Source organism: Passer montanus, unplaced genomic scaffold (genome assembly GCF_014805655.1).
Source record: "Passer montanus isolate IOZ18808 unplaced genomic scaffold, ASM1480565v1 scaffold11, whole genome shotgun sequence".
Lineage (NCBI taxonomy): Eukaryota > Metazoa > Chordata > Aves > Passeriformes > Passeridae > Passer > Passer montanus.
In genome coordinates this window covers 1,534,434-1,562,075 of record NW_024357613.1, presented here as the reverse complement: position 1 = coordinate 1,562,075, position 27,642 = coordinate 1,534,434, and the positions used below count along the sequence as shown (strand labels likewise).

The 27,642-nt window shown below is 42.6% G+C and overlaps 1 protein-coding gene across 1 annotated transcript; it reads left to right on the top strand.

Annotated features, from left to right (window-relative positions):
* Positions 1 to 9,395: 9,395 nt before the first annotated feature.
* Positions 9,396 to 27,027, top strand: AMD1 (adenosylmethionine decarboxylase 1). Its single transcript, XM_039726488.1, has 9 exons — positions 9,396 to 9,574; positions 19,452 to 19,538; positions 20,807 to 20,933; positions 21,393 to 21,495; positions 22,317 to 22,359; positions 22,445 to 22,589; positions 23,584 to 23,676; positions 23,765 to 23,920; positions 24,864 to 27,027. Exons 1-9 carry the CDS (start codon positions 9,444 to 9,446, stop codon positions 25,002 to 25,004), a joined length of 1,026 nt encoding a protein of 341 aa, XP_039582422.1. The 5' UTR covers positions 9,396 to 9,443; the 3' UTR covers positions 25,005 to 27,027.
* The last annotated feature ends 615 nt before the right edge of the window (positions 27,028 to 27,642 follow it).

Here is a 27,642-nt window from a genome sequence, read left to right as displayed (position 1 = left end):
TCCTGGGCTCATCCAAAGCAGCGTGGCCAGTAAAGAGAGGTGATTCTGCCCTTCTGCTCTGCCCTCCTGAGACCCACCTGGAGCACTGCATCCAGCTCTGGGGCCCCCAGCATGAGAGGGATGTGCACCTGCAGGAGTGAGTCCAGAGGAGGCCACGAGGAGAAGGAGAAGGAGAAGGAGAAGGAGAAGGAGAAGGAGAAGGAGAAGGAGAAGGAGAAGGAGAAGGAGAAGGAGAAGGAGAAGGAGAAGGAGAAGGAGAAGGAGAAGGAGAAGGAGAAGGAGAAGGAGAAGGAGAAGGAGAAGGAGAAGGAGAAGGAGAAGGAGAAGGAGAAGGAGAAGGAGAAGGAGAAGGAGAAGGAGAAGGAGAAGGAGAAGGAGAAGGAGAAGGAGAAGGAGAAGGAGAAGGAGAAGGAGAAGGAGAAGGAGAAGGAAGGAGGAGGGGGAGGAAGGAAGGCTGGGAGAGCTGGGGTTATTCAGCCTGGAAAAGAGAAGGTTCCAAGGACACAGACTAAAGGAGTCTGCAAGAGAGCTGGAGAGGCACTTTTTGCAAGGGCCTGTAGTGAGAGGACAAGGAGGAACAGCTTCAGACTGAAAGAGGGTGGGTTTAGGTTAGTTATTAGAAAGAAATTCTTTATTGGAGAGTGGTTAGGCACTGGAACAGGTTGTCCAGAGAAGTTGTGGATGCCCCATAAAACATTCAAAGGGTGGATGGGGCTTTGAGTAACCAGGTCCAGTGGAAGGTGTCCCTGCCACTGGCAGGGCACTGGAACTAGATCATCTTTAAGATCCCTTCCAACCCAAACCATGCTATGATTCTATGATTCTGTGTTATAAGTTCCAAACACTAAGTTTAAAAAAATCAAATTCTTATAATTAAACTGATGGTATTGCTTAAGGTGTGTATTTTCATAACCAGGCAGCATATATGCCACAATATAATTGCACACAGAGACTGAAATCTGGTGAGAGATACCCTGTTGACCAAATGACAGAAAGGCTCCTGCACCTGCAGTTAGCAGTAAGTATAAAAGTTCAGTGTACGTCTTCCACCACGGTTGGCATAGCTGGTGCACAATTTTAAAGCTGCAATCAAGGACAGTTGTGCAATTTAGACCTTAGCTAGTATTTTGAAAACACAGAGGGAGGGGCAGTATTACACTACTGAAGAAATATTTATGAAAAGGAAGGACACAAAGTAGATTCCAGTTTAATTAGGAACTACTGGTCCACAGGGAAAAAGAAAAAAAAAAAAGACTGCAGTGATGAAAAACTGATATTTTTGCACAGCACCTTGTTGGGCTTTATGATGAGCTCCAGTTATGCACAACACTGTGTAGTAGCTTTGTCTACCAGTCTTTAAAACAGCCAGATCACTTTTTATATAATCCAAAAATATGCTCTCTGCAACAATTTATCTTAGAGAAACTTTCAGAAATCAGTCACAAGCTTTGTTTAAAGATTTTGTTTTTTGAAATGCTGACAGCAGATTAGCTCTAGCATTGTCTACAGAGATACTTAAATGATGCTGTCAGAGTAGAATAAATTATTTCAATTGTAAATCAGTTAATTATACATTAAATCTGGTGCCTACTCATCTTTGATATAAGAAAGCTTTTTTCTTGCTCTGGATGAAATATAAAAGTGTGCTCAAAGCCATGTGAAGAGCCATTTTGTTTTTATCCTATCAGTATCCCTCAGTGTCTCAATTTAAGATCTTTATTTCTAGTCATGTGATAGCCTCAAGTTTTCTTTTTACTTCATTTTTAGAGTTTTGAAGTTTTCAATGTACACATTGACAAATACCCCAGAGGTCGAATACCAATTTATTTATGTCTGAAATCTCATTATTTTTGAATAAATCTCATTAGTTTAAGACCTAACTGGTGGTTTTTATGCTTTGGCTTATTAAAATTGATGTTAATATAACCAATGTAAATCCCTTCTTTATATAAATGAGCAATTAGAAACAATGTAAGCAATTACAAGCTATATAAATTTTTTTTCATTATTTTTTCTGATAAATATATGAAATTTTCCCTGTGGAAGGCTGATTATAAATCGCTCACAATCAATCTCTGCAGAAGCAACCAGCATAAAAAGGAGACAGCCAGGATTTCCTCAGTCAAGTCTAAAAGAAAACTTGCTTAACCTCAAAGACAGACTAAGCAAAAACAAAAGGAATATAACTTTAAATTGAACTTTGGATGTACCTAGGTTCTCTTGGGAGAAATATGCATTTCACTGTTGTCTCCCCAAAAATCCTTTCAGCTTCAACCATAGGCCTTGTATATGGGATCATTAAAAAAAAAAAAACAAACATCTTTGTTAGCTCTGTGTAAACTAAACTCCTCCATGTGGTTTACATTACATCCTTCCCAGGCTGGTTCCTTCAAACAAAGTTTTCTATACAGCCCAGGTTGGGTATTTGAAAGGTTGGAGCTTTATTTCTTCTTTAAAATATAATAACCTTTTGGGGGTTGGGGGGTTTTTTAACAGATTATTTGTTTTCTCTTTGCCTACTGCACCTTTCTTAGTTTAGCTGCTTATCAGAAGATAATGAAAAGGTCTCAGATATGAACTGTTAACAACCTACATCAAGGAAATGAGACAAATAAACTTTTAATAAAGATCTCTTTTAATAAAGATCATAAAGATATGTTCATTCAGTATTAAACCATAGTACATGCCAACACAATTAATTTAACTAATACATCTTATTCTTTGTGATGTTTCTATTCTTTGTGATGTTTCCCTCACCATGGGCAGATGGGGGAAGAAGGTAGAGCACATGGCAGCCTGAATTCCTACTGAAAAAATAAGCAGAAAAAAAAATCTGGCTTGACAAGAAGATCAAGGATGAGGAGAAAGGGCACAGTTCATTTTCTTCTCTGGAACCCCTTCTCTGAAGGTCAGTTCTGATTATTCTGTACCCTGGTAACAGAAGACAGTAGATAATATTGTAAATTACCATTCCTTCCTTCCAGAGGAGCCAAGAGAAGCCTGCCTCTCTCATTCTGTCATGCCTCCTAATACTTCTGTACATTAATTGCTTCTTAGATTTGCATACTTTTGTTGACCTCCAATTTAGTTTAAAAGTTAAATGTGTAAATGTTTGCAGGAGCAAGGCCTGAGTTTGTGTACTGACTTCTTTCAGACTGGACTAAAATGACTCATATGACATGGGGCTTTTGGAGATTGGGGAAGGGGAGAAAGTGTGAGTTTTGCTAATATGTCTAAATTCTATTCTTCAGTAAAACAATCTTCTCAGGGAATTTTAAGTGAGCCTTTTCATTTTCAGGAACACAACAACAAGACATCTCAAGCAACAGTTTCCATGTACTTTTTAATTGCCTAAATGTAAGGGCTGACACAAGCTTTTAGAACACTGAAAAACTAATACCAATAAGAAGCACCAGGATTACTCAATTCTCTTTTTTCAGTCCCTCTTTGAAGATAGCTGTAACTGGTTTAGATTTTGTTTGAATAATGTAATATCTTTAGTAAATTAGGTACAAATAAAAATTGAAGGTAACTACAACTCAGTTAAAGGTATTTTTAAGCAAGGATAAAATATTTATGTTGTATTTCTGAATTAAATTAATTATTGCATTCAGGGTATTACATTCATTAATCAAATACATATAAAAACCTATATAGGCATGACAGTAATTGCATTGCCATTGACCAGTGACAGAAGGGGAGTTTCACAGATATACAACAATTTGGTAAGGTAAAAATTGATTTGGCAGAAGATCCAAAAGCAAACAATATTCTAAATTTCATAAAGACAAGCTTTGAGAAACCAGAGAACTTATTTGTGAAGTCAGGGACTGAGGAATTCAAATATTGAGGATAATACAATTATTTGAAATGAAAAGGATTAAAGTGTGTGGACTTTGTCTCAAGAAAGCAGAAAAAGTTTTACTGAAGAGAGCTAGTTGAATAAGTAACCAAAAGCGAAGCCCAAAACATTTGCCAAATGGCAAAGAGGCTTAAGCACAAAGGAAATGTTATCTGGGGGATTGAAGAAAAGGCAGGACAAAGTAAGAATTACCAAAAGTCAGGCTGAATTAGACTTTCAAAAAGATATGAAAAGCAAACAACAAAAAAAGATTCTTCATAAACTAAAGACAATAAAGAAAAGGACTATAGTGCTATGGAATAAAACATACAGAGGAATGAAAGATAATCTTGGCAAAATACAAATTGCACTTTGCTACTGATCTGAAGTGAATACTTTGCCTCAGATTTTAATGAGTACATTGACTGTTCATGGGAGCAAAGTCAGTTTAGACAACTGCAGGAGTGTGGAACAAAGCATCATTTATAACAAGGACAGAACAGAACTCAAGAAAATGAATGCAAGACCCTGCATCTTCTCCACCCCATTTCTGAAAGGAACTGACGTGTGAACTCATGGGTCTACTGCCGGGTGGCTGGAGAGGAGCAAATTTCACACCCATCACTAAATGGTGGGTGATGGTTCATTTCAGCAGTGGAATTTTTATGGCCCATCACCATGACATCCAGGCCTACAGAAGACATATAAACCAGCAGCAAGTATAACCTATTGAAATTGAAAATTGAAATGCCTAACTTTTTCATTTAATTCATCTTTTCCAAATGTAATTGATTAATTATTCCATTAGCCCAATATTTGCAACTGGATCTACAAACTAAACCTTAAGAAGCTTCAGTAATTTAATGTTTTTAATAAGAAATACACTGTTCAAGTATTAAAATTATGCTACTTCTGCTTTACAATTTCATATATACAGAATGTTACAAGAGTTACTTAATTGCCAGTGCTTCCTTTTTTTTTTGTCAGCAAGTATAATTTATCATGAGATAAATCATATGGCAGCACTACACTTACAACTATCAGTCAACAAGCTGCAGAGGAAAACATAATGGCACCCTGAAAATTATTTCACAGGACAATTCTTCACATTTACCTTCCTCATTTAATTTAGAAGGATATTTCCTGGTTCTAGGTAATAAATCCATTTATTCAGCAGGGAATAACAGCATTAGGTGCTGAAATCACTATTTTGTGCTAAAAATAGCTCCCATTACTGAAAGATCATTTCTGCTTTTTGCTATGACAGTTTCAATTTCTACCACGTAGCAGAACAGCCCAGATTTGCTGAGAAATTCTGTTCTGAGACCTTTGACTCTCTGAACTGTGAAGTTGGCTGCAGTTGCTGTCCTTTCTGTAAGCAGAAACCTGAGAAGCAGGGCAAGTAAATCAAAATGGAAATGGAGGAGCAGGGCCGGGTTGGCAATAGTAGGGATGAGTGCTTTTGTTTCTAAAAGAAGTGAAAAAATGCCTTGAAAGTCATGCCTTCTCTATGCCTACCCTGGCTGTGCAGCAACTTGCTTTCCTGTTCCTTTTGTAACAACTGGGGAAGGAAGACACTAAGGCAGTGCTCCTCCTCACAGCACACTAGATTTTGCTTTTCACAGTGACATAGCAGAGATGCAGAGAATTAGCATGAATATAACTTTTACATAAATATTAACAAGGAATGTTCTCCTTCACAAAGAGTGAGCCCGATCCGTTAGCGCCCGGTGGGTGGAGGGCTGGTAAAGGCAGCTTTAATTCCCTACTCAAATCTCAATTTTTCTTGGCAATGCCTCTCGTGTAAGTTGGCTGCTCTAAATGACTTTGCTGCCACAGCCTCCTATGGATCATTCCAGCTGCCCAAAATAGCTGTTCAAAGTGAGGAAACCTCTACACAAGAAGCATTCCCTAAGGAGAAATTTCAAGAAGTCTGCAGTCCCTCTGCACTACTGGCAAAGTGTAAAGAGACTGGCTAAGAAAAGAGAATTCATCATTGTCCTTTCCATACCCAAAAAAAAAACCAAAAACCATTCATACTTTCTCATCTTTCTTTCTGGACATGATTATTTGTTGACATCAAGCTTGCCCTGTTCAAGAATATGGATATGACCAATATGGGTAAGTTAGCTTCCCACTAACTCTGTGAGCTCTGTGCTCTGCAGCTGGTTATAGCAATGAAAATGGGGAGCAGCTTCAGCCCCATACAGGCTTGCATTCTGTTTCTGACTGCCCCAAAGCTCTGTTTAGCTCTGTTTTGCTATGCAGAACCTCTGAACTCTGACTGCTGGGCTTGGTAACACACCTAACATTAAAAAAAAAAAGGTTATGACAATAGTCACAACAGGTTTTTTGTAACACAGAATTTCCTCCTGCACACAGAGGAATGTACCTGGCCAGTTACAGCCTGTTGTGCCAGCAGATTACTACAAAGGAACAAGATCATAAACAATTTTTGGCCCCGTGTCTACAATCATATGATGATATCTGAGCCTTCCTGTCTTCCCAAGCCATTCTTCCTCCAGATTCAAATGACTGATTAATGTTATCAAAACAATTTCAAAACTGGTCTAGTTAAATTAGTGCAACCCCTTTGAATGGATATTTTCAAACCTGTTGGTCCTTCAGCTCTTGTCCTGCCCTTTATCTCTGGGTAATCTCAGTTGTAAACATGAATTCAGCAAACATCTTTCTAACACTGACTCACAGAACCTCCCCCTAATCCAAAACAATCTCCTTCTGTCCTTCCTGAAACCTCAGCCTGTCTCTCAGACAATACTTTGTTCATGTCTAGTTGTCAGTCAAGTTCAAAAAAGAGCTTTCACTGTTTCCCTCCTTTCCCTCCTCCACCTGTTTTTTGTGTATCTATCAGCAATCCAAACTCCTCTGAAGGAAGGCCTGCAGCCTTCAGCATTAATACAAATCTCTTTTTAGGTGATCTGGCTTCAAATATACAACATCACCCTGCTACTTTTCTGTCACATCAGGAAAAATACTATTCCATCTTACTCAGTGTTGAGATCATTTCCGTCCTCATGTTAGCTGGTGATACTGAGCTGTATTGTCCCTTCTTAAACTTTCAAACAAACACTTCGTGTGGTTTCATAGGTTATCCAATCCACTGAGAAGCTTCCCAGAAATAAAAAAAGAATATACTTAATTTACTTATTTATTTTGTCTTCACCTGAAATGCCTCAGAAGCATTGTTACAGGCAACTGGTGTACCTTAAAACCAAGGGAGAACGGTCACAGCTAGTGAGTTAGGGTCACTCTGACTGTAGTGAAGACTGTCTGGTAGCAAGTGCCAAGTCCTGAATTGGAAAAGTCAGAAAAAGAACAAATTGAGGGGGCAGACAAGCGAACTGTCAAGACTTCAGGAAATGACAAAATTTGTGAGCATGTGGTCCAAGACCTGCTGAGAGACCACACCATAGTCAAAATCAGGAAGTCAAACTCCACGAGACAGAATCCATGACAAGAAAAAGTCATATCTGGCTGGAGCACTGTGACACGGGTCACTTGCAAACAGCAAGTAGGATCAAACACCTGACTGAAAACTAGAAAGAACATTAAATCAACAGAAGACAGAATTAGGAACTAGTACTGCACATTTAGAAAGGAGGATGGGAATACTGGTATTAAAAGTAAATGTGGAGTATGGCTGGACTAAGTCCACAAACTCTCAGATGTAATGCTATTAGCACTTCAAGCAGATTTAATCCATTGTGACTACTGAAACTAGTGGTCCTGCACTCCCCATCCACAATTTCATGTGCATGCCCAAGCACAGCTTCTTATTTATACCAATACAAGCATCTATGTAGCTGGGACATGAACTGGCTTGGGAAACTGATGCAAATTAAAGCTGATCACAATTAAAAACGATTAACCATCATTAAAACTAAGGAGTCAGCATTAAACTTGATGCAGTCCACTACCCAGCCATACAAGTGCTTGTACTGGCACAAGGAAGGAGGCAGCATGGAGGTACACAGAAACGGCTGAGAAAGGAAAACCTTTTTCTTTAGAGTTGTCACAACTCACATGAAGTTAATAAAAACCAGCGAAGCCCCAGCACTGGAGAACGTGGTTCTCTGCCAGCTATTAAGGCTGTGCCATGGGAGCGTACAGCGGCAACCAGCTACCTAGGGAATGATTCACGTCCAGCTGCCTTGGCAATGACTCACTGGCTCAGTGACTCACTCTCCGCTGGTGGACAGAGCCCACTGCCTATTATGCCGTCCGATACTGTCTCACTGTCTCCTAGTAGGGACTCATTCATCTGTCCCCAGCCATCTGCTGCTGCCTGTCCCATGTAGCGCAAGTACCGCAGGCTCATCGGGGAAGACGGGATGTGCTGTTCTTCATTTTATCAGTTGCGAGCCTTTCCTCAGACTACGGAGTATTGCAACGCCGAGTTCATAATGTTTTATAGTATCGATAAAAAATGCTTTAGGTGACCATAGAGCTATGTGGTTTTCAACAATTTCTTATAAATATTAGGAGAAAAAAAGAGTCGCAGGTTATCAGGTAACACACAGATCCGCGGTGCCCCCAGTGTGCGCCCACATGCCCTGCCCGGTCACTCCCTCCGTGTGCCACACACCCGCGTACCAGTGACTCCCCATTTTCGGTCACACACGCTGGGCTCCTGGAAGGGGCCAAGGGAGCGGGAACTACGCCTGAACGCTCGGCTGAGCCGCCCTGACAAGGGAGAGAAGCGCCTTACGGCGGGCGCAGCGGGAAGGAGCGCCGGGCGCGGGCGCAGCGCGGCCGCCGCGGCCCTGGAAGAGCCGGAATCCTCGGGCTCGCCCCTCGCTACGCGCCCCACGGATTCGGGGGATGCTCCCCCGGCGCCTCTAGGCCATGTTCAGCCCTGCTTCCCGCGGCACGGCTCCCTGCCGACCACAGCCCGTGCTTCCCACCCACGTTCGGAGCGGCGCGGCCCGAGCGCTGCCCCGGCCCGCCGCCGCCCGCGCTCCATCTCCCGCTCCCTGCGGCCCGGCGGGCGGGAGGGCTGCAGCGGGAGGGGCCAGAGGAACCGGCAGACGCCTTGACGGGCGTCCCCACCATCCAATGGGAAGCGGGGACGGGCGGGCCGGAGCGGCGGCCGCCCAATGAGCAGCGCGGCCCGGCGTGACGCGCTACCTGCGGGCGTATAAAGGCGGCTGCGTGCGCACCAGCCGCTCGCTTACACAGTATGGCCGGCGACATTAGCTAGCGCTCGCTCAACGCTCTTCTCTGTAACAGGGGAACACACGGACTACAAGGAACCGAACCGCATCGCCCGCCCGCACCCCCGCTCGGACTGTAACCCGCTCACACACGCTCACGCCGCATCCGCCGCCGCGCACTCCGGGTGGTTTTCGCCCGTTTAAAAAAAAAAATCCTTCCTTCTTCTACTTATTCCTTTATTATTTTTTTTTGTAATTAATATTTCACAAATCCCCCAGAAGGTGAAACCCGCCCGGGACGGACTGGGACCCGGCGGCTTTAGCAGCGCGGCCCGTGCAGCAGCAGCAGCAGCGAACGGTGGCGGCCGGGGGCGGCAGTTTGGTTGTCGTTTAATTTCTGTGGTTGTTGGTTGCCGAGTTGTCTCACCATGAAGGAGAGCGGTGCACACTTCTTCGAAGGGACCGAGAAGCTGTTGGAGGTGTGGTTCGCCCGGCAGCAGCCCGCGCAGCAGGAGCCGCACCAGAGCAAGGGGTCCGGCGACCTCCGCACCATACCCAGGTCCGCGAGCGGCCGGCGCGGGGTGGGGTCGCAGCGGGGAGAGGCGGCGGCGGGGGCCGCGCTGCCCGCGGGGGGCGGCCGGCGGGCGGGAGGGTCCCTGAATGGCCCGGGTGTGGCGGCGCTTTGGGGGGCGATGGCGGCCGCGCCGGGGGAAGGCAGGTTCCGGGGTGGCCGTCGGTGGGGGCTGGGCTCCCGTGCTGCCGGCCGCCTTCCCGCTCTCCCGGTGACAGCTCCAGCATCTCCCCGCGGGGGGTGACCTTCCGCCGCCCTCCAGAGACCCTCGGGCAGGGAGGCTCCCCCCGTCCCGGCGGGCGGGAGGTGGCGGTGCCGGGGACGGAAGCCATTCCGCGCCGCCACCTCGTGCAGCCCGCGCGGTTCCCGCTGGCAACATGTGGCGGAGCGGAGCCGGGCCGGGCGTGTGCCGCTGCGGCCGGAGCGCCGCGGGGGGAGCGGGCGCGGTGTCGCAGTGCTGCTGGCGGCCGGGCCACGGCAGCGGCGCCCACCGCTCTGCGGCGGCCCTTCCCGCTCCTACGGCCAGTTTCGGATGGGAGGGCTCGGGAAATCCCTGCCCGTGCGGCGCTGCTGACAGCGGGGCCTCAGAAATCTCCCTCCCCGTTAATGCAGGCTGGAAAGGGAGATGCCTGTGGCTGTCGCGGCGAGGGTCGATGGTTCCCTCTCACATGGCCGGTGTGGCGGCGACCTCCGGCACTGCGTAGCCGGACGGCTCCACAGAGCGGCTCTCGCCGAGGGAAGCAGGCGGTACCCGGGGACCCTTCCCGCGTCTCCCAGCCGTGCGATGGGCAGCGGAGCGAGGGAGGCACCGCGAAAGGAGTGCCCCCTCCTCGCCCAGCAGAAGTGTGGCTGGAGCCGCGGTTTACACGTGAGTGTCCTGGCCGCGCTCCCGGGCCGCGCCGCCGCTGCCGTCGCTCTCCCCCATTGAGCGGCCGAGGCCAATGGGAGCGGGACGCCGCGGAGGGCCGGGCCGCGCCCGTCACCCAATGGGCATGTGGGGAATGCGCTGGCGCCGCGCTCGGCGCCGCCCGCGGCGGGGGAAGGAAGGCCCGGGGCCCGCTCCGCTCCCGGCGCACGTGTTCGGCACCGGCTCCCGCCGCTCCCCGCCCGCCGCCCGGGAATGGGCCCGCGCCGCCTTTGTTAGCGCAGGAGCCGATGGCCACCTGCCGGCACACCGGGCGGCTCTGGAGCCGTGCTGCGCACGGGGCGTCTGTGCTGCGGAGTGCCAGTGCTGTGCTTTGGAGGAAGGAGGACAGTGTAAAAACACTGGAGCGAGGGGGTCTTTAGGGCCCCTTCCAGTCCATACCATTCTAGGATTCTGTGGAATACTTAGACTTCTGACTGTGAGGGTCCAAGTGTAGATCCACAAAAAATAGTGTTCTGGAAGTGTCAGAAAATGGTAGCTGCGAGCTTGAAGTACAAAGCAAAAGCTGCAGAACTATGGGCGAGCTTGCAGTGACAATAAAAATGCTATGTAAGTGGGAGCAGCTGACATAGTTGGTAAAGGTAGGCTTGTCCTAAGTAAACAGGGCAAATCTGAAGGTTATGCTCGTGTGAGTAGTTCACCTTCAGTATGGTCAGCTGAGCTGTTCAGCTTTTCAGGTTCGAGTGGTTGCTGGAGGATCTGGCTCTCAGCATGTCCAGGTCTGCTTGAGCATATCACTGTTACCCGATGGTCTCTTGTCAGAGTTTGAGCAAGAGAGCTTGTCATAGTGTATTTAATGTTTGGAATATGCTAATGATCTCAATTCAGCGATGTATCTATTTATTTTTTCCCTTGCTTTGGTGTTTCTCAGGAAATTTCCCGTGTATATCATGGTAGACTCAGCTATTCACAGATCTGAATTGGCAGTGAGCAGATAACTGCCCTTTTTTTAAAGTAATGAATAGCCCATGTGTGTGCATGTCTGAATGCTCACGGTTAGTGGAAGCTTCATTTCTGCTGTACCAGAAGCACTGCAGAGTATTTTTACCTCTGAGGTAATTTGCTTGTGTAACTTTAACTTGTGAAGCTGTTTAGATCTTTCTGAATAATGTACTTAACATGGAAATTATCACATGTGATTTTATAGCTCTCTGAGTCTTAGTGGTGTAGCAGGTACAGGGCAGCAGCTTGTATAGGTAATGTCCAGGCAATCCTGGAAGGAAAATCTTAGCTAAAATACTTGCAGATGATGTGAGCTACTTAGGTGCTGGAGGAATCCTCTAGTGTTTGACTTAAAATGTGAAAGATTCCAAAAGTACTCATTTGACTTTGCGTTACTATGCAGATGTAGTTTAGAGATGGCATTCTGCAGATGCTTTCCTCACTGACACATTCATGATCTCTGGTGTTCCATTTGTCAGCTGAGACTCGTGTTTGCAAAACTGCAAACTTAACTTTTAAACGCAGAGCATTTAATGGAATTGCAGTGTGGGTACTGGGATAGTTCCTTTGTGTGGTTTAGATAAGGCTGTAAAGTTTTAATAGAGTGGATAAAAACTGTTAACTGTTGAACGTGTGGTCTTTAACGCAGTGTCAGTGCTGTGAGCAGGCTTTGAAGACTTTTGTGTTAATTGGCTCTTAATACAACATGTTAATCTAAGGTGCTTGCTTGCTTTGGTAGGAAGCTGTGACATGTCTGAAAGTGTTTCTAGCATGAAATGACCTTGTACAAACATTTTCTTTTGGAAAACCGTCAGAATTACATTACCTATTACAGCTGATAGATGCGAATAAAAGTCTTGAATACAATGTATCCTACTATGCTAATTCTATAAAGGTGATTGAATGAGCTAGTTTATGTTGAACAGTACCTGAAATCAAAGCTGAAACTGTAGAACAATAGCTAAATTAGAATCAAGTTGCAAACCAGTTGAGCTTGCCTTTTGTATTTTAATACCTGCTTAGTAGTGAAATGTGAACCATTCATCTCCTGAATGACTAAGCTGGTGTTCAAAGCTAAAAATTTCCATGTTGTGTGTGCTTGTTAGGGATTAGATACTTTAAAGTGTTTGCTGGATATCTTGAGCTGATGCAATTAAGACTTTTCCACATTTTTTCCCTCCTATGGGCAAACTTTGGATAATGTGTAATGTGTTTCAGAAAAGATCTTGACTTGTCAAATTAATACCTTCAGTAAAAGTCTCCGCTAAAAAGTATGGAACTTGAGCTTTACTTTAAGTTTTGGGGTGTTTTTGCTCACTTGTTAATGAATTATGCAGAAAGGTCTTGTGGTTGAAATAGTTACTGGCAAGCATCTCAATATGCCTACCCTGCTTATATCCAGTAGTGAAATGAAGTTAATGTTTTTGTGGTCTCAAAATAATTTGCTTTAATTTTATTGCTTGTTCTCACCATGCTTTTTAAAGCCTTATTTTTTTTCCCTAAAAAAATAGCCTTAGACTATATATGGAAAACAGAGGGTTTGCTGAAAACATGATGAACTTGCTGCAAGCTCTGGATTTCCATGGTGACTGTGTAGTGCGTTCACTCTCCCCACAGTAAAATAAGCTGTTTATTCCTTCAGATGATGTGCAGCTATGTATTTTCCATCTCAAGGGCTATCAGGATCTTGAAGGTACAGAAGTTTGAAACCATAAATAAATGATGCCAGTGTTAAAAGCTCATATCTCAAGCATTCAGCCCTGAGGAATACTCTGAAATTGAGCTTTTTTGTGGACTTTTAATCTGCTTCTTATTTGTCTATATTACATGGAGACACAGGCTGGAGAAAACTGCAGCCATGAGCAGTATGGGGTGACTCTGATAGGACATTCTGATCCTGTGCTACAGGAAAGCTCCCAAGTGCTGAGGCACTGAAGGATTTGATAGGAGTCCTGTCAATCCTTGCGGTGTGCTGCACCCTGTAGCCCGAGTAGCTCAGTGCTGCAGTGCTGCTGCACCTCTGCCCTTTCCCCAGTCTGGGCAGTGCCACCTGCCTGTTTCCTCAAACTCTGAAGGTACAAGGAAGCTGGGCCATGAGCCCTGCATGTTCCTGCAGTGCTTTGGAACAAAACTGAAGGGACTCTGGAAAGAAGGCAGGGCTGTGCTCAGATAAGGGCTTCTGTCCCCGTGTACTTGGGGAGCTTTTTTTATGGGCGATGCGAGTTTATCTGGAGAACTTTATGTAGAGTGCAGTCTTCCCCTTATCAGAATAGATATTAATCAATTAGATTTTCAATCTGGTTCAAAATTACTGATAAAATGTTCTCTTGTAACTCAAAATTGTAATTAAAGAATGGTTTCATTCAATGGTAACAAACCCTTTTATTCTCACTTCTGATACTGCTTGCGCTTGTAGGAAGTGAAGACTTATCTTGAAGACTTTCTGACCTTTTCCTACCTTATCACTTAAAGTGCTGAAGCACTTGGGTAGTCACTGTCTGCCAAAGGTCTGGGCCCTTAGTGAGACTGTGGAAAATAAAAAAGCAGCTATTGGTGTGTTCCTCAAAGGGCTTTCCTAATGGTTGTTTGCTCAGCCGGGAGAACAGGAAGACTTTTGGTAGATACTTGCTGCCTTACGGTGTGTTCCTTCTGGAGAAAATGACACTCAAATTTGCCCTGAATGTTGCTTGTGTAAGTCCTGCTTTGCCTGCTGGAACTCAAGCTTCCTTAAACACTTTGGATGTCCTTGGATGTGAGAGACTTGAGAATCATTGAGTGTCCTTGGATATGAGAGACTTGAGAATAGCCATTGAGTGTCTTTGGATGTAAAGGATGGAGTCCCTATTCCATGTAATTGCAATAGTGGTGTAAGACCCACAAGAGGAGAAATAAGCAGCCTTCAGAGCCCCAGCTGTGGCCGTCTTTGTGCCATTGCTGAAATATCTTGGTTTCATTTGGGAGTGATGCTCTAAGTACTTGGCTTGGGACTTTCTAGGCAAGAAGGATTTTGTGAGCAGTACTGCATAGAATCACTTTTAATGTGGATGCAGTTTTCCACCCAGGTGCCTGTCTCTCAAGATTAAGTGCATGTCCCTGGAAGGCTTCATAGGTTTAGGATAAGGGAGATGTGGACAGTCTCTGTATATATCTGTACTCAGAGCATTTAGAGGGTGTGACACTTTTGTGCACCCCACAGATACTGCCTGTGTAAACTTATCACGTTGCAAAGGTCTTAGCCTAAATTCAGGCTGTGGTGCAAGGTAACCTATCTTGAACAGCAATTTTTAAATTATATTTCTAAGAGAAAGTAATTCACATGCAGCTGTCTGCAGAGAAATACACGAGCTGCTGAGAGGTGCTTTAAAATGCTTGTGACTTTTGTGTGGTTTGTACTGTTCCTACCTGTTCTGGGATGCTTGAAAGCAGTGTTCCAGCTCTGCTGACTCCAATGTTTAGCCAGCACAATTTTGTGTGTCTTGGCTGCATCTCCTATGCCTAGGCAGTTTAAACACAGTTTTAGGCTGTCTGGATCATGGTATTGGTAGGAATTTGCCTATTTAACTGTAGCCTGCTAATGAGGTAACTATGGCTCCTAAAAACACTCTAGTAGGTAACAGGGGATAAAGGATTGTTCTGCAGTTGGGTGCTTGACATTAAAACAAGGTCTTACATAGTCAAGATTAAAAGGCTTATTACTTGTGGTACTATAGAATTGTCAGCTGTTCTATTCTAATGAAAAGCTATGCAAGGGTATGTATATAGCCTAAGCTGTATTTAGGAGTTCCTTATGGTTTATTTCCTAAGAATTCCTGCCCTACTGCAATACAACCTTTCTTCACAGTGCTGTCTGGCTGCCTTAGCAAGTTCCTGGTGGTGGGGTGGTGAGTTTGAGGAGGCTGTTGGTTGCTGATAGGAACGAATTCTTGATGTAGTTCTTAATCTCTTCAAATTGCTGTTAGCACATTCCCAGTTGGCCTGAAACAGCAGTATTGTGCCTGGTATGCTTAACTCCTGTTAAAGAATGTGTTTTACCCCTGAAGGTAAAGGCTCAGAAGAGGCCAATAACTTGTGTGCAAAGGCATGGTTTTATCTGTCAAGGAAAACTTCCTTCTGAAATAAAGGAACAGCTATAATGCTGAGGAACTATTATTCATGAAGCATACTTCCTGCAGTTAAGCTACTTCTCAGTTATAATAGCTTTTCCCTACTGACATACTTGGTTGGCAGTTTGAATGGAACTTATTTGTACTCTGGTAACAAGTCTGTTGATAAGGCACTAAATATTACAACACAGGTATAGGAGTAAATTGTTAAGCTTGATTTTATCTTTTTTTTTTCCTTTTGGGGTGTTCTGCTAGTCAGGTGTAGAACAAATAGCTTTTTACCATTCAGGCAAGGACAGTTCTTCACACTTGAGTAGATGTATTCCATTTTCATTTGCTATTTTCTGAGAAGGTGCAGTTATTTAAGGTGCATCATGCTTGCCCATTCAAGAAACTGATTTGATTCTGGATAAGTAGCAGTTATTTGAAAATTTAGAAAGGGCATCTTACAACTTTGGAATGAAATGGTCAGTGAGCCCACATAAGTGAGAAGTCAGTCTCAAGTCTGTGTCTGCAGGTCTGCTGCAGAACTTGCTTCCAGTGAGAGCTGCCAGTGACTCTCATGGATCATGTTCTACTATGCTTGAGTATAGGAAAGCAGTTTCCAAACTGGCATTGTTCTGATGTCTAGCTCTGGGAAATAATTTAGGAAATAGTAATGTCTTGCCTATTGATCATTGAAGGGGGAATTTTGAAGAGGAGATGTCCATGTTGGCACTTCATTGCGAATCACTCTTACTTGGGTACCCTTTTTCAGTTGCAGGCTTTGCTTCCAAGTTAAAACTTAACTCAGCTATTGGTAGTGTTCTCAAATTACTAACGTAGTGGATTTTTACTTACTATTGAATAGCTGCAATAGATGTAGTGATAACCATTGAAATACTACTTTTAAGGTTCATTTGTTTCTCCATTCAAGTGTGGGTAGATATTGTTTGTCTCAACTAGTGGCAAGTATATGGAACAGAAAAAAAGGGGGAAGAAATACAAGAGTTAGACTTGTAGTGAACTTAATCTACTTGGTACAAAGTATTCCCAGATGTTCTTCCTTAGCTGTGCTTTAAACAATAGAACATGCCAAATACTAAGGTCATCTTGTTTAAATAGGCTGGATTTGATCCAACATAATCTTTCTTTAGTTTTCTGTACTTAACTTTAAAATGCAGACAGATACAGGCCAGAATCCCTGCAGGACTACTCCCTAATGTGGCCAAGTCTCATCCTGGGTGCTGCACCCCTTTGTTAGTCTGTGTATGTTTCTAGAGCAAGCCTAGCATCCTGTCTGTTTCTAAAGTTGTAGGGTTTTTCTTTAGTGCTGCTCTAGACAGATCAAATTATGACCTGGCCCTGTATTTCTCTAAAGGCTGAGCACAACATTTAGTGTGTTAGCTTTGGTTTCTGTAGTACAATAGTGAGCACTTGAGCAAAGCTGTGATATGCAAAGGTCTTGTGCAACTGCAGACTTAAGCCATGGTACCTAAATACCAACAAGCATAACAGGACTCCCTTTGCATCGTGGGCTTTGCAATTTACACACACAATAGTACATTGTTGGTGCTATACTGAACTACCAAACTTGTTTCATCTTCCTCTGCTAATATGTGTCTGGAGCATGGACAAGACATTTCCCTGAAATGCCTGCACAGAACTGCACTACAGTGATACTTAAAAAGTGTCACCTGCCTGCATAAGGCTGAGGTTTTGACTGTCTGACCAGCTAAGAAGCTTGTGAAGGCTGAGACCTATGCTCTTGCAAAGCCTAAGATAGCTACATGCCCATTAATACTTGGGCAAGTACAAAATCAGATTTGTAGCAATGTACAAATGGGGTTAGTACAGCTCAGCATTGGGGAGCTCCTCCTCCCCTTTCCCAAATGCAATGTCAGGCTCTGGGTGTTTATTTAATGGCAGAGAAAATGTCAGTAGGGGTGCTGGAGTGGTTTGAACAATCTAATATGTTACCTAGTTCAATTTACAGCAAGAGTGGCTGGCAAACTTAGGCTGGTGTGCTGTAGCCAGAGAAAAATAAATCCTTTAGTACTCTTACTACCAAAATTGTATTATTTTCTAGGAGCACTTAGAAGACAGTTTATATTGCATTTATTTATTTCACTCTTTGCATTTACCAGCCTTTTTAAGGTGAGCAGCCACTTGCATTTTCATGTACACTTGACTTTTGGGAACAGAGCTACCTTAAGTCAATGACATAAGTATAGAGCTGAGTAAATGTGTGGGACTTGAGCTGAGCACTCAAAATAACCTTTGTAATTTGGCATGGAGATTTGAGTGTCTGTGCTGTCATGTCTGTGTTTGCAGAAAAGCATTTCATCAAAGGTCCCTAACTTCGGGGTAAACCTCACTTTGCTTTTAAGTATCCAGTTATATCACTGAATTTCTAGGTTAATCAGATGTGCATTGAATTACGAGGCTTTTTTAAATAGGTAGGATTTTCTTAATGTATGTTCTGGTTGAATCATATATATATAAATATTACTATTCTGGTGTACTTTAAATGGGATAGTCCTCTAGTATTACTAAAGGTACAGAATTCAGTTTCAAAAGGCATTCTCCTGAATGAATGAATGAATTCATTGGAGGAAGAAGTTAAGGCATTTATTTGCTGGCTGTTTAGAAAGGTTAAAGAATATGTGGATGTTTTAATTATACATATAACAGAATCTAAAACTTCAACTTGATGAACTGACCTGTTTTCTAAGAGGAAAGGCTGGTGGCTGCAGGAGAAAGTGTGTTGATGGAATTAACAGTGAGTGCTGTGTCCTGGCATACAGCCACAGACAGGGCTTTTGCAGTGTCACTAAAGGGTGAGAGGTCTGCCTCCTGAAGAAGGATTAGCCTGACAGTTTTATATGGGCAAGCTGAGCTTGCTTGGTGATGAAAAATTGGCAATTTTTTTGTGGTCCTAGCTCCTGCAGTTATTCCAGCTCTACTCATGAGCAGCTTAGTTTTATGCTGGGTTAGTAAATCTCTTGGATCATGACATCTCTGAGGACAAGAGCCAGCACAGACCTGCAGGTGGAATATGCTGTGGGCAGGGAGAAGTAGGACAGCTGGCAGTTTTGCAATTTTGTGACATCAGGAAGCTGTATCTGTTTCTGTCTTATTTATAGCAAAATTGACCGCACTGAATTATATTAATCTGGTGTAGACACAAGACTGAAGTGACAACCAAAGTAGTTTTTTTGCAAGTCCATAATTTCTCTTAGAAACCTTTTGGCTTAATTTGAGCCCTTGGTTTTGGTTTGGGTTTTTTTTTTCCCAGACTTTGTAGAATGAGTAATATTAGTAAAGAATTGAAATACTAAACCTCTACTGCCGTACTGAATTCTAGTACCATAGCTACAATTTGCACTGTATGAAGGAATTCTGTGATCCTCGTTGGTCCAAGAGGAATTCAGGCCACTGAAATCTATTGGTTTTTAGCTTTTCAGTTAAATTATGAACTTAACTCTAAACTGGTCAATTAAAACATCTTAATAATAACTTACTGGTTTATTGCTGTAGTAGTTGCCAATGACTACTGTGCTGGAAGTGCATAGAGGTTCAACCTGAAGCATACCTGAAGTTACCAGCATGTGGGATGCAGGATTTAAGGTTATGCTGAGTACTCACCTGGTTAGGAGCCTGAGGCTGCTGTTTGGCAGTTGTCCACATGCAGCAGATGATGGTAACAGATTTTGAGGACTATTGAGCCATCAAGAGCAAAGGATGGAGTATTACTGTATTGTGGGAGTCAGTCCCTGTATGAAAACTCTTCCCATTTTGTTCTTTTGGATTCAGTAACTCAGGACTCTGGTCCTGTTTGGGCTTTTTACCCAGGGCTCCAGCAAGCTTGGTTTGTTTAACCTGTTGTTTGTGCTCTTCTGTAATTTCTTCACAGGATTGAGTGGGACAAACTTCTGGAGAATGTGCATTGTTTGATCATAAGTGTGACAAAAACTGACAAGCAGGAAGCTTATGTACTCAGGTAAGGCATTGGCTGATTCTTTTAGTCCCTAGGAGGGAAAAAAGTGAAAGCTGTCATACGTGATTCGCTTGGCTGAGAATCCAGTCTTGGATTAATGACAGGTTGATGGCTACAACTTGCAGGGATCTCCTGCTCAGAAGTGCAAATCTCTTCATAGTTGTGCTTCTCTTTTCCTTTAACCAAAAGGAGGCACAGAGCTGTGGTGGCATCACTTAATTCTGTCTGTGGGTAACTGAGTGTCCCCAATGCAGAATTTCAGTATTACTTCAGCAGAATAGGCTATAGGTGTCACTTACAGATCAGCAAAAAAACCTTATTGGTAGATCAGCCTTAACTGCACATAATACAATCAAGTGGAACAACTCTTGCAGCTGACATAAGGGTATCTGTAAAACTGTAGCTTTCCTGGAACCCTGGAATTTTTGTTGTGTGTGCTGCAGTTAGTTGTAAGGACACTACTTCTGCCATGTGTTTTTCATCTTGCAGAATGCTTTCTTGCTTTTTGTACATGAACTTTACAGATGCATTTGACATTCTCTGGTTCACTTCAGATTACAAATACTGAAGTTTTTAGTTTACTCTAAAAGACTGCCTTGAGGGCAGGGTTGTGCTAAGAGCAAGCTAGTCGAAGAAACTGTGTTCAAGTCTTGTATCTTCAAGCTTCATGTATTCAAAACAAAATTCTGGGAAGAGTAACTAGTTGCACTGCATCCTGGATGAACTTTAACCTCGATTTTGAATTTGTAAACAGCATTCCAAATTGAGTTACTTGAGCTAATTTAGTACTGTTGTTCAGTTACCTGATGAAAAGATACTTGTTTAGCATGTTTAAATGTTCTTGATCTGGTATCAATGCCTATCTCCAGTTCAGCTGGGCTGTACTTAAGTATCTGACTTAGTTTATATATAGTTAATTTCTGTATCTTACTTATGAGGCATATCCTATAGCTGTGCCTGTGTACCCACTTCACAGCATCTTTGTTTTTTTCAGGTAGTTTGAGGGTGTCTAATGTGTGTGCCTTTTCCTGTAGTGTGACAGCTCTGTAATATCATGCTCAGAGCAGGTGTTTGCTTTGGGAAATCATAACAGCTCTCAAATGTTAGCTGCATTCTGTTGATTTGATCTATTTGCTGAGCATGTTTGTGCCATATGCTGAGTGTTCACTTAGAATAATGCATTTGGTTGGGATAAGGACCAAGACCTAACAACTCCCTCCTGGACTGTTTTATGTAGAGCACTTAATGTCTTCTTAACACCTCTTTTGCAGTGAGAGTAGCATGTTTGTCTCCAAGAGACGTTTCATTTTGAAGACGTGTGGTACCACCCTCTTACTGCAAGCACTGGTTCCCCTGTTGGAGCTTGCTAGGGAGTACAGTGGGTTTGACTCAATTCAGGTAAGGTGTCAAAAATCTTCCTTGGAATGTACAAAAAGCTTTTGGCTGCTATTTCAAATTCACTCTTTTCATTAAATGTTCTGAAACCTGGATGTTTGTGTGCTTCCCATAACGGGAACACTGTAATGTAAGATTGCTCTGCTGCAGGAGTTGCCCTTTTATTTGTCTCTTGGTGGGTGCTAACTAACAAATGCCATTGAGCTGAGTTACTTAGGAGTAACTGTGCCCATGCTGTCAAGTGCAAAACAAGTTTATAAGTAAGCTGCCTCCTGGAGCTTAAAATTCAGATGAGAGTAACCATGTGCTTTTGAAATGGAAATACAGGTAGCAGTGTTTTAACAATGAAAACTTAGGTCCTGTGAAAGTTCATGGTAAATGCTTGCATTTTTCTAAATTCTTAGATTCAAGGTGGATGGGTAATACTCAATACCTAAGATGCATGCACCTTTATTTTTTCAGAGCTTCTTTTATTCACGTAAGAATTTCATGAAGCCTTCCCACCAGGAGTACCCACATAGGAATTTCCAGGAAGAAGTAGAGTTTCTTAATGAAATTTTCCCAAGTAAGTTGATGAAACTTCAGCAAAGTTGGGTGGGGGGGTTGATGTTATGTGGGAAGTGATGAGCAGTACAATAGCTACAGGCTGCTAGGCCAAGAATTTAGCAGTCCTTGCATGAAAGTCAAAAGCTATAAATACTTCTTTTCTGGATTTCTGATACTAGTTTGCCAAGATCAAAATTTAAATTACACTAAGCTTGAGATTTAGCACCTTGTCTGAACTGGGGTCATCTTCATACTTCCAATCACTTCAGAATTCTGAAAGCCCTATTAAAAAGCTGAGATAGTAATTTAAAGTAAGTAATACACTGAAGAAAAATGTGGGCTTTTCACACATTATGATGTGAAATGTGTGAAGTGTTATGAAATGTGAAGAAGTTACAATAAATTTAAACATTTGATGTGGTTTAGGACTACAAGAAGAATCTTAAATTTTAAAGTGATAGGTTTTTGAAGGAACATGGAAGCCATGGTACTCATCTGAGTTACTTGAAAATAAATTATAATCATAAATTTATTTAATGGAGGCTTTAAGAGTTCCAGGATTTCTTTCTGTGCATAGCTAAACTGTAATAGTGATTTCCTGATAATAGTGTCTTAGCTGGGGTATCCAGACCCACTTCTGAGGAAACTTGCTTTTCTGATTATTAATTTGGCATTCCTGAAGTTAAATGCCTGGTTATTTGGTACAGCTGCTGACTGCATCAGTGAACTTCATGGGGCCTTTCCATGAAAGGCCCCTGTCTTTAACTAAGAAATAAACATAATATTTTACATAAATGTTGAGCTGTGGTACATTAACTGGAGGCTTTTTGTCTTGTCTAGATGGAGCAGCTTATTGCATGGGGCGTATGAACTCTGATTGCTGGTATGTATGTGAAGAACTTGAAGTCTTTGCAGTAGAACTTGGTGCTGTCAGTATGTGTTACATACTTGTTTTGTGCTTTATGTAGGTACCTGTACACCCTGGATTTCCCAGAGAGTCGGATATCCAATCAGCCTGATCAGACCCTGGAAATTCTGATGAGTGAGCTTGACCCAGTAGTTATGGACCAGTTCTACATGAAAGATGGTGTTACTGCAAATGATGTCACTCGTGTATGTTTGCTTGAAAACTGAGTGTTTTGGGGAATGGTGGAAATTGGGCAACAAAATGCTTCATTCACTTATCTTTAATACAAGGTTTATTTTGTGGTAGGAGAGATGTTGTAGAAAGTGTCAGGCTAATACTTTGGGAGGAAAATGGATTTAACCCAAGAGTATTTTGGGGAATATAGCTTCCTGTTTTCCATGCCCTTCTTTGAGTGAAAACAGCAATATGCAGTGCTTTGGGTGACAGGAAGCTTTTACTCTGAGGAATGTTGAAGTAGGGATAAAACCACAATTTGAGTAACTTTCAAGGATGTAGATTGAGGAGTAAGGCTTAGACTGGAGATGAGGACTGCAAAGGTTAAGTAGGAATCAAAATCTGGGTCAATTCAGGGAGCCATTTGGATGAGGGGAAGGGCAGATTTGGCATCTAAACTTGATGGGTTTGCCTCTAACCAGATGGGGAAGTCGTGTGACATGAACAAGTTGTCCTGACAAATACACTGACTTCGTCTTGTTTTCCATCTTAGGCTTTGATTCTCACACTGTATTTGCTATTGAGATTTGGCTGTAGCTCAGGTACTGTGTGGTAAATCAAAATGCTTGGGATTGCACTTCTTCCTAGGGCATGAACTAGTATATCCTTACTCTGGAGTAAGTGTAAACAGCCTTCACTTCATGGTTGAAGAGAAGCTCCATTTTCCATTTCAGCAGCAAAAGCAAATATGTTTTGGAGTTCTAAGCTGTTTCCTTGTCTTGGATGGATGCAGCTGGGCTCTGTAAGAGGCAGTGTGATAGCTTGCCTGCAGCTTGTCACTGCCATTGATGTAGTGACAGGGTGCAAACCAAGGTCATCTACAGTGATACATGTAATCAGACTCACTCATTCTTGGGAGAATTCTGGTGTCCTCTTTGCTGTATTTAGATGTTCATTCTGCCTTTGAGGTAAATCTAAACAAGTGTAAGGATGCATGGTAAACAGAGTTGTTTAACTTTGTTTCAGATGAGTGGAATTCGTGACCTGATACCAGGTTCTGTTATTGATGCTACAATGTTCAATCCTTGTGGGTATTCAATGAATGGGATGAAATCGGATGTAAGTTTTACTCTCACTAATAATTACCACTGGTAAATAAAAAGAAATAAATTTTTGGTGGTAATAATACCTTATTTTTTTTTTTCAGGGAACTTACTGGACTATTCACATCACTCCAGAACCAGAGTTTTCTTACGTTAGTTTTGAAACAAACATAAGTCAGACCTCTTACGATGACCTGATTAGAAAAGTTGTAGAGGTTTTCAAGCCAGGAAAATTTGTGACAACTCTCTTTGTTAATCAGGTGAGTTTTCTTGCATTAACTTGTGAAATACATATAGACACAAATGAAGCAAGGCTAGAGATTTTTACTGGAAATTAACAGTTTCCAGTTTCCCTCTATATTTGAGTGGTAGTTTCTTTGGAAAGTAAAAATACTCTTCAGTCTTGTAAACTCTTCAGCAAACTTCAGAAACAGTAAGATGCAGCATCCCAGTCCCAGAATTCTAATGACATCTTATGTAGTTCTGTATAGGCATAACTTCTTGCCTTGGCATTTTTCTGGATTTGCCTGACACTGTCAGTTGTAGAACACCTGCTGTTAATAGTGTTGCTCTCAGCTAATCATAGAACCACAAAATGATTTGGGTTGGAAGAGACCTTAAAGATCATCTAGTTCCAACCCCCCTGCCATGGGCAGGGACACTTTCCACAAGACCAGATTGCTCAGAGCCCCATCCAGCCTGGCCTTGAACACTGCCAGGGATGGGGCAAACACAGATTCTCTGGGCAACCTGTGCCAGTGCCTGACCACCCTCACAATGAAGATTTTCTTTTTTCCCAATATCTGATCTAAACCCACCCTCTTTCAGTTTGAATCTGTTGTCACTTGTTCTACCATTACAAGCTCTGGCAAAAAGTCCCTCTCCATCTCTCTTGCAGTCCCCTTTAGGTACTGGAAGGTGCTGTAAGGTCTCCCCAGAGCCTTCTCTTCCCCAGGCTGACCAAGCCCAATTCCCTCAGCCTGTGTGCATAGGAGAGGTGCTCCATCCCCCATAATTGTTCACAGAACAGCAGTACTGTATGTAGGGAGCAGAATCACTGCTTGGGAATGAAACTTTCTGCACCATTGTCAGGAAAAGTTTTAAAACATGTTGGTGAAAGCCATATATGAAATGCAGTGTGCTAATCCATCTCTAAATGACAGTTTTAGAAGTAACATCCCCCCTTTTTTTTTTGTTTTCTAGAGCTCTAAATGTCGCACAGTGTTTTCCTCTGCCCAGAAGATTGAGGGGTTTAAACGTCTTGATCACCAGATTGCCCAATTCAGTGATTATAATTTTGTTTTTACCAGTTTCACAAAAAATCGCCAGCAACAGCACAGTTGATTAAGAATGAAGAAAAAGCGCAAAAAGAAATCCCGTATAAAAGGTGGTGGTTGCTTTCTAGTTGATGATTCAGGGGGCCATGCTTTCCACTCCCACCACCTTGTAGTCGTGGAAAGCCCTAGGTGTAATCATAGTATAACCATTTTGAATTGTATGCATTATTATATCAAGGAGTTAGATATCTTGCATGAATGCTCTCTTCTGTGTTTAGGTACTCTATGCCACTCTTGCTGTGAAATTGAAGTGCATGTAGAAAAATCTTACTGTATGAAACTTTACAACACTTGTAAAAATGATTCAGGTAGAATTACACACAATATAGTTTTTCTCCAAGTATCACCAAAAATTCCCCACAGACAAGGCTTTCGTCCTCATTAGACTTCAGCCTCAACCTACTCACTGGGGACAGTTCTCTGTTAAATTGTCACTTTTTTTTTAATCTACGTTGTGATTTCAGTCTAAAACAGTTTTTGATGAACTTCTATGATTTCTAATGAAACTGATTCCTAATTAACACTTTCATGTTTGGAGAAACTTCTTAAAACAGTTACAAATTGTTTTGCTACTACAGGTGGTGGTTGATTTATTTTTAAATCAGACTGACTTTTCATGCTCTAATAAAGCTTCTAGGAATTTGCTCAGCTCTCCTGTGGAGCTGGGCTGAAGCATTGGTCTTTCACCTTCAGTAACTTGGGTACCGGTACTAGTGCAGGCTAAGTTTTGTCTCACCTTGATGGTCATTTGTCTGTCCACATCCCCAAGCTGTCACACCGCTACGCAATGGCAGAATTTGAAGAAGGTCCAAGACTTGACAGGGGAAGAGCTGAGCCAGGCTTCAAGTGCTTTGGCGTCATTGTGTGACAGCTTTGCAAAGTGCAAGTTGATATTGGCAGTGGGCATTTTCTGTTCTAATCACCTGTTGTGTCAGAGCAGGAAGCTGGTGCTCCCGAGCCCTGGCAGGTGGGCTGGTGGAGGAGTGGAATTTGCCATTTGTGTGTTGATTGGTTTGGATTATTCTCAGTAAAACCTGTGACCTGCCACTTTGGACTGTAAAGAGTGCTTCTAAACTGGTCCAGTGTCACTTCATTTTGTTGTTCCAAGCAAAGCTAATGCCTCTGTCTTGTGACAGTCCTGTGACATTGTTGTGCATGTGACTTATGTTGTACTTGATTGTTGTGACTTCATCTGTTTTTTCCTCCTAATTGCTAAGGTGGTTCCTCTTACTGTGACTTGAGGGCATTAAGTGAAGGTATAGAACAAGAACTGTCTGGGACACCTGGACAGAAGTGAAGTAGAATGCTATTCATGGAGCATGAATAAGTGTGTAATTCAAAGTCACTTTAATGAGTATTGACTAAAATGCAGGCTTTGAAAAGCTGGCACACTTTCAGCTATGTTTGTTTGCAAATACTGCGATTTTAACAGCTGTGAGACCAGCATGTTAACAGCAAAATTGAGATTATTTTTCCCCTCTTGTCCTTGCAATGTTTTGACTCTTTCTGGTTTGATGCAATGGTTCTTTTGTTCCTTCTGTATTTATAAATGAAGCACTTTTTCAGTGCTTCTAAACTAAAGTCTGCTTGGTTAGAAATCAAGTGGTTGGAACATGTTGATTTTTTTTTTTTAAAGCATATTATTGATGTTCTTTACCAATGTTATCAATTACATGCTGTAAATGGCACTAATGCTTTTTGGTGTTAATATTGAGGACCAATATTTCAATGGATTTTTTTTTGTTCTTGCATTGTCCCATTTGTTCTGACTTTTTTTGGCTTGAGGTCCTTTAAGTACACTGAAGATCCCTTTTCAAGTAATATGGGAAGAGAATGCATCTTAGAAAAAGAAGCATAAGCCTCGTCTATGAAAATGAAAGCTGTTGAATGGGTTACTGAACTATCTGGGTGATCAGGATGGGGGGAGTATGGTGTTTATAATTTCTGTGGTGTTAGACTTTGATCATTTAAAAATATCTGTACCACAACTTAACGCTTCAATAAAAGTTCGCTTAAATTGTTTGTAGTGATGATCCAGCAATTCTATCCTTCACTCTCTTCGTGCTGTATGGTACCAAATGGTTTAATTCTGAAATAGATTTGTGTCCTTACTGTCCTAATTTGCACTTCTCCTGTAGGGGGTGCATCTCAACACAGTGGCAGTTTAAAATGAGACAGTGTGTGAAATGAAGCCAAATGAAAATGTGATGCTGTTCTGGAAGCTAAAACTGTTTCTCTAAATGAACTCAAAAACTTGCCGTCTGCATTTAACCTGTATCTTTTTCTTGAGCATTAAATAGTCTAAATAGCCCTCTGAATTAAGACAACTGCTTCTAAGTAACAAGCTGGCATGCATTTATGTGCTTAAGCTTAGACTGGCTTTGAGAGCTCAAGGTGAGATTTATGTCTTCAGGTGAAGTAGGCAGGTACCTAATCTAGATGGTAACCCAGACCAGGAGCTAGTGGCTAGCAATGTCAATGCTAAGCAGATGCAACCAGCATGACTGAAAATTCCTTGAGTTCATGTGGTAAGTCCTACAGGAAGAGCAGCTGCAGTTTAATCATACCTGATTAAAGCTCCAGCAGTGCTGATATCCCCCAAAGTCATCCAAGTATTGTGTTGGTATTGGAGATTTAAAACCTTT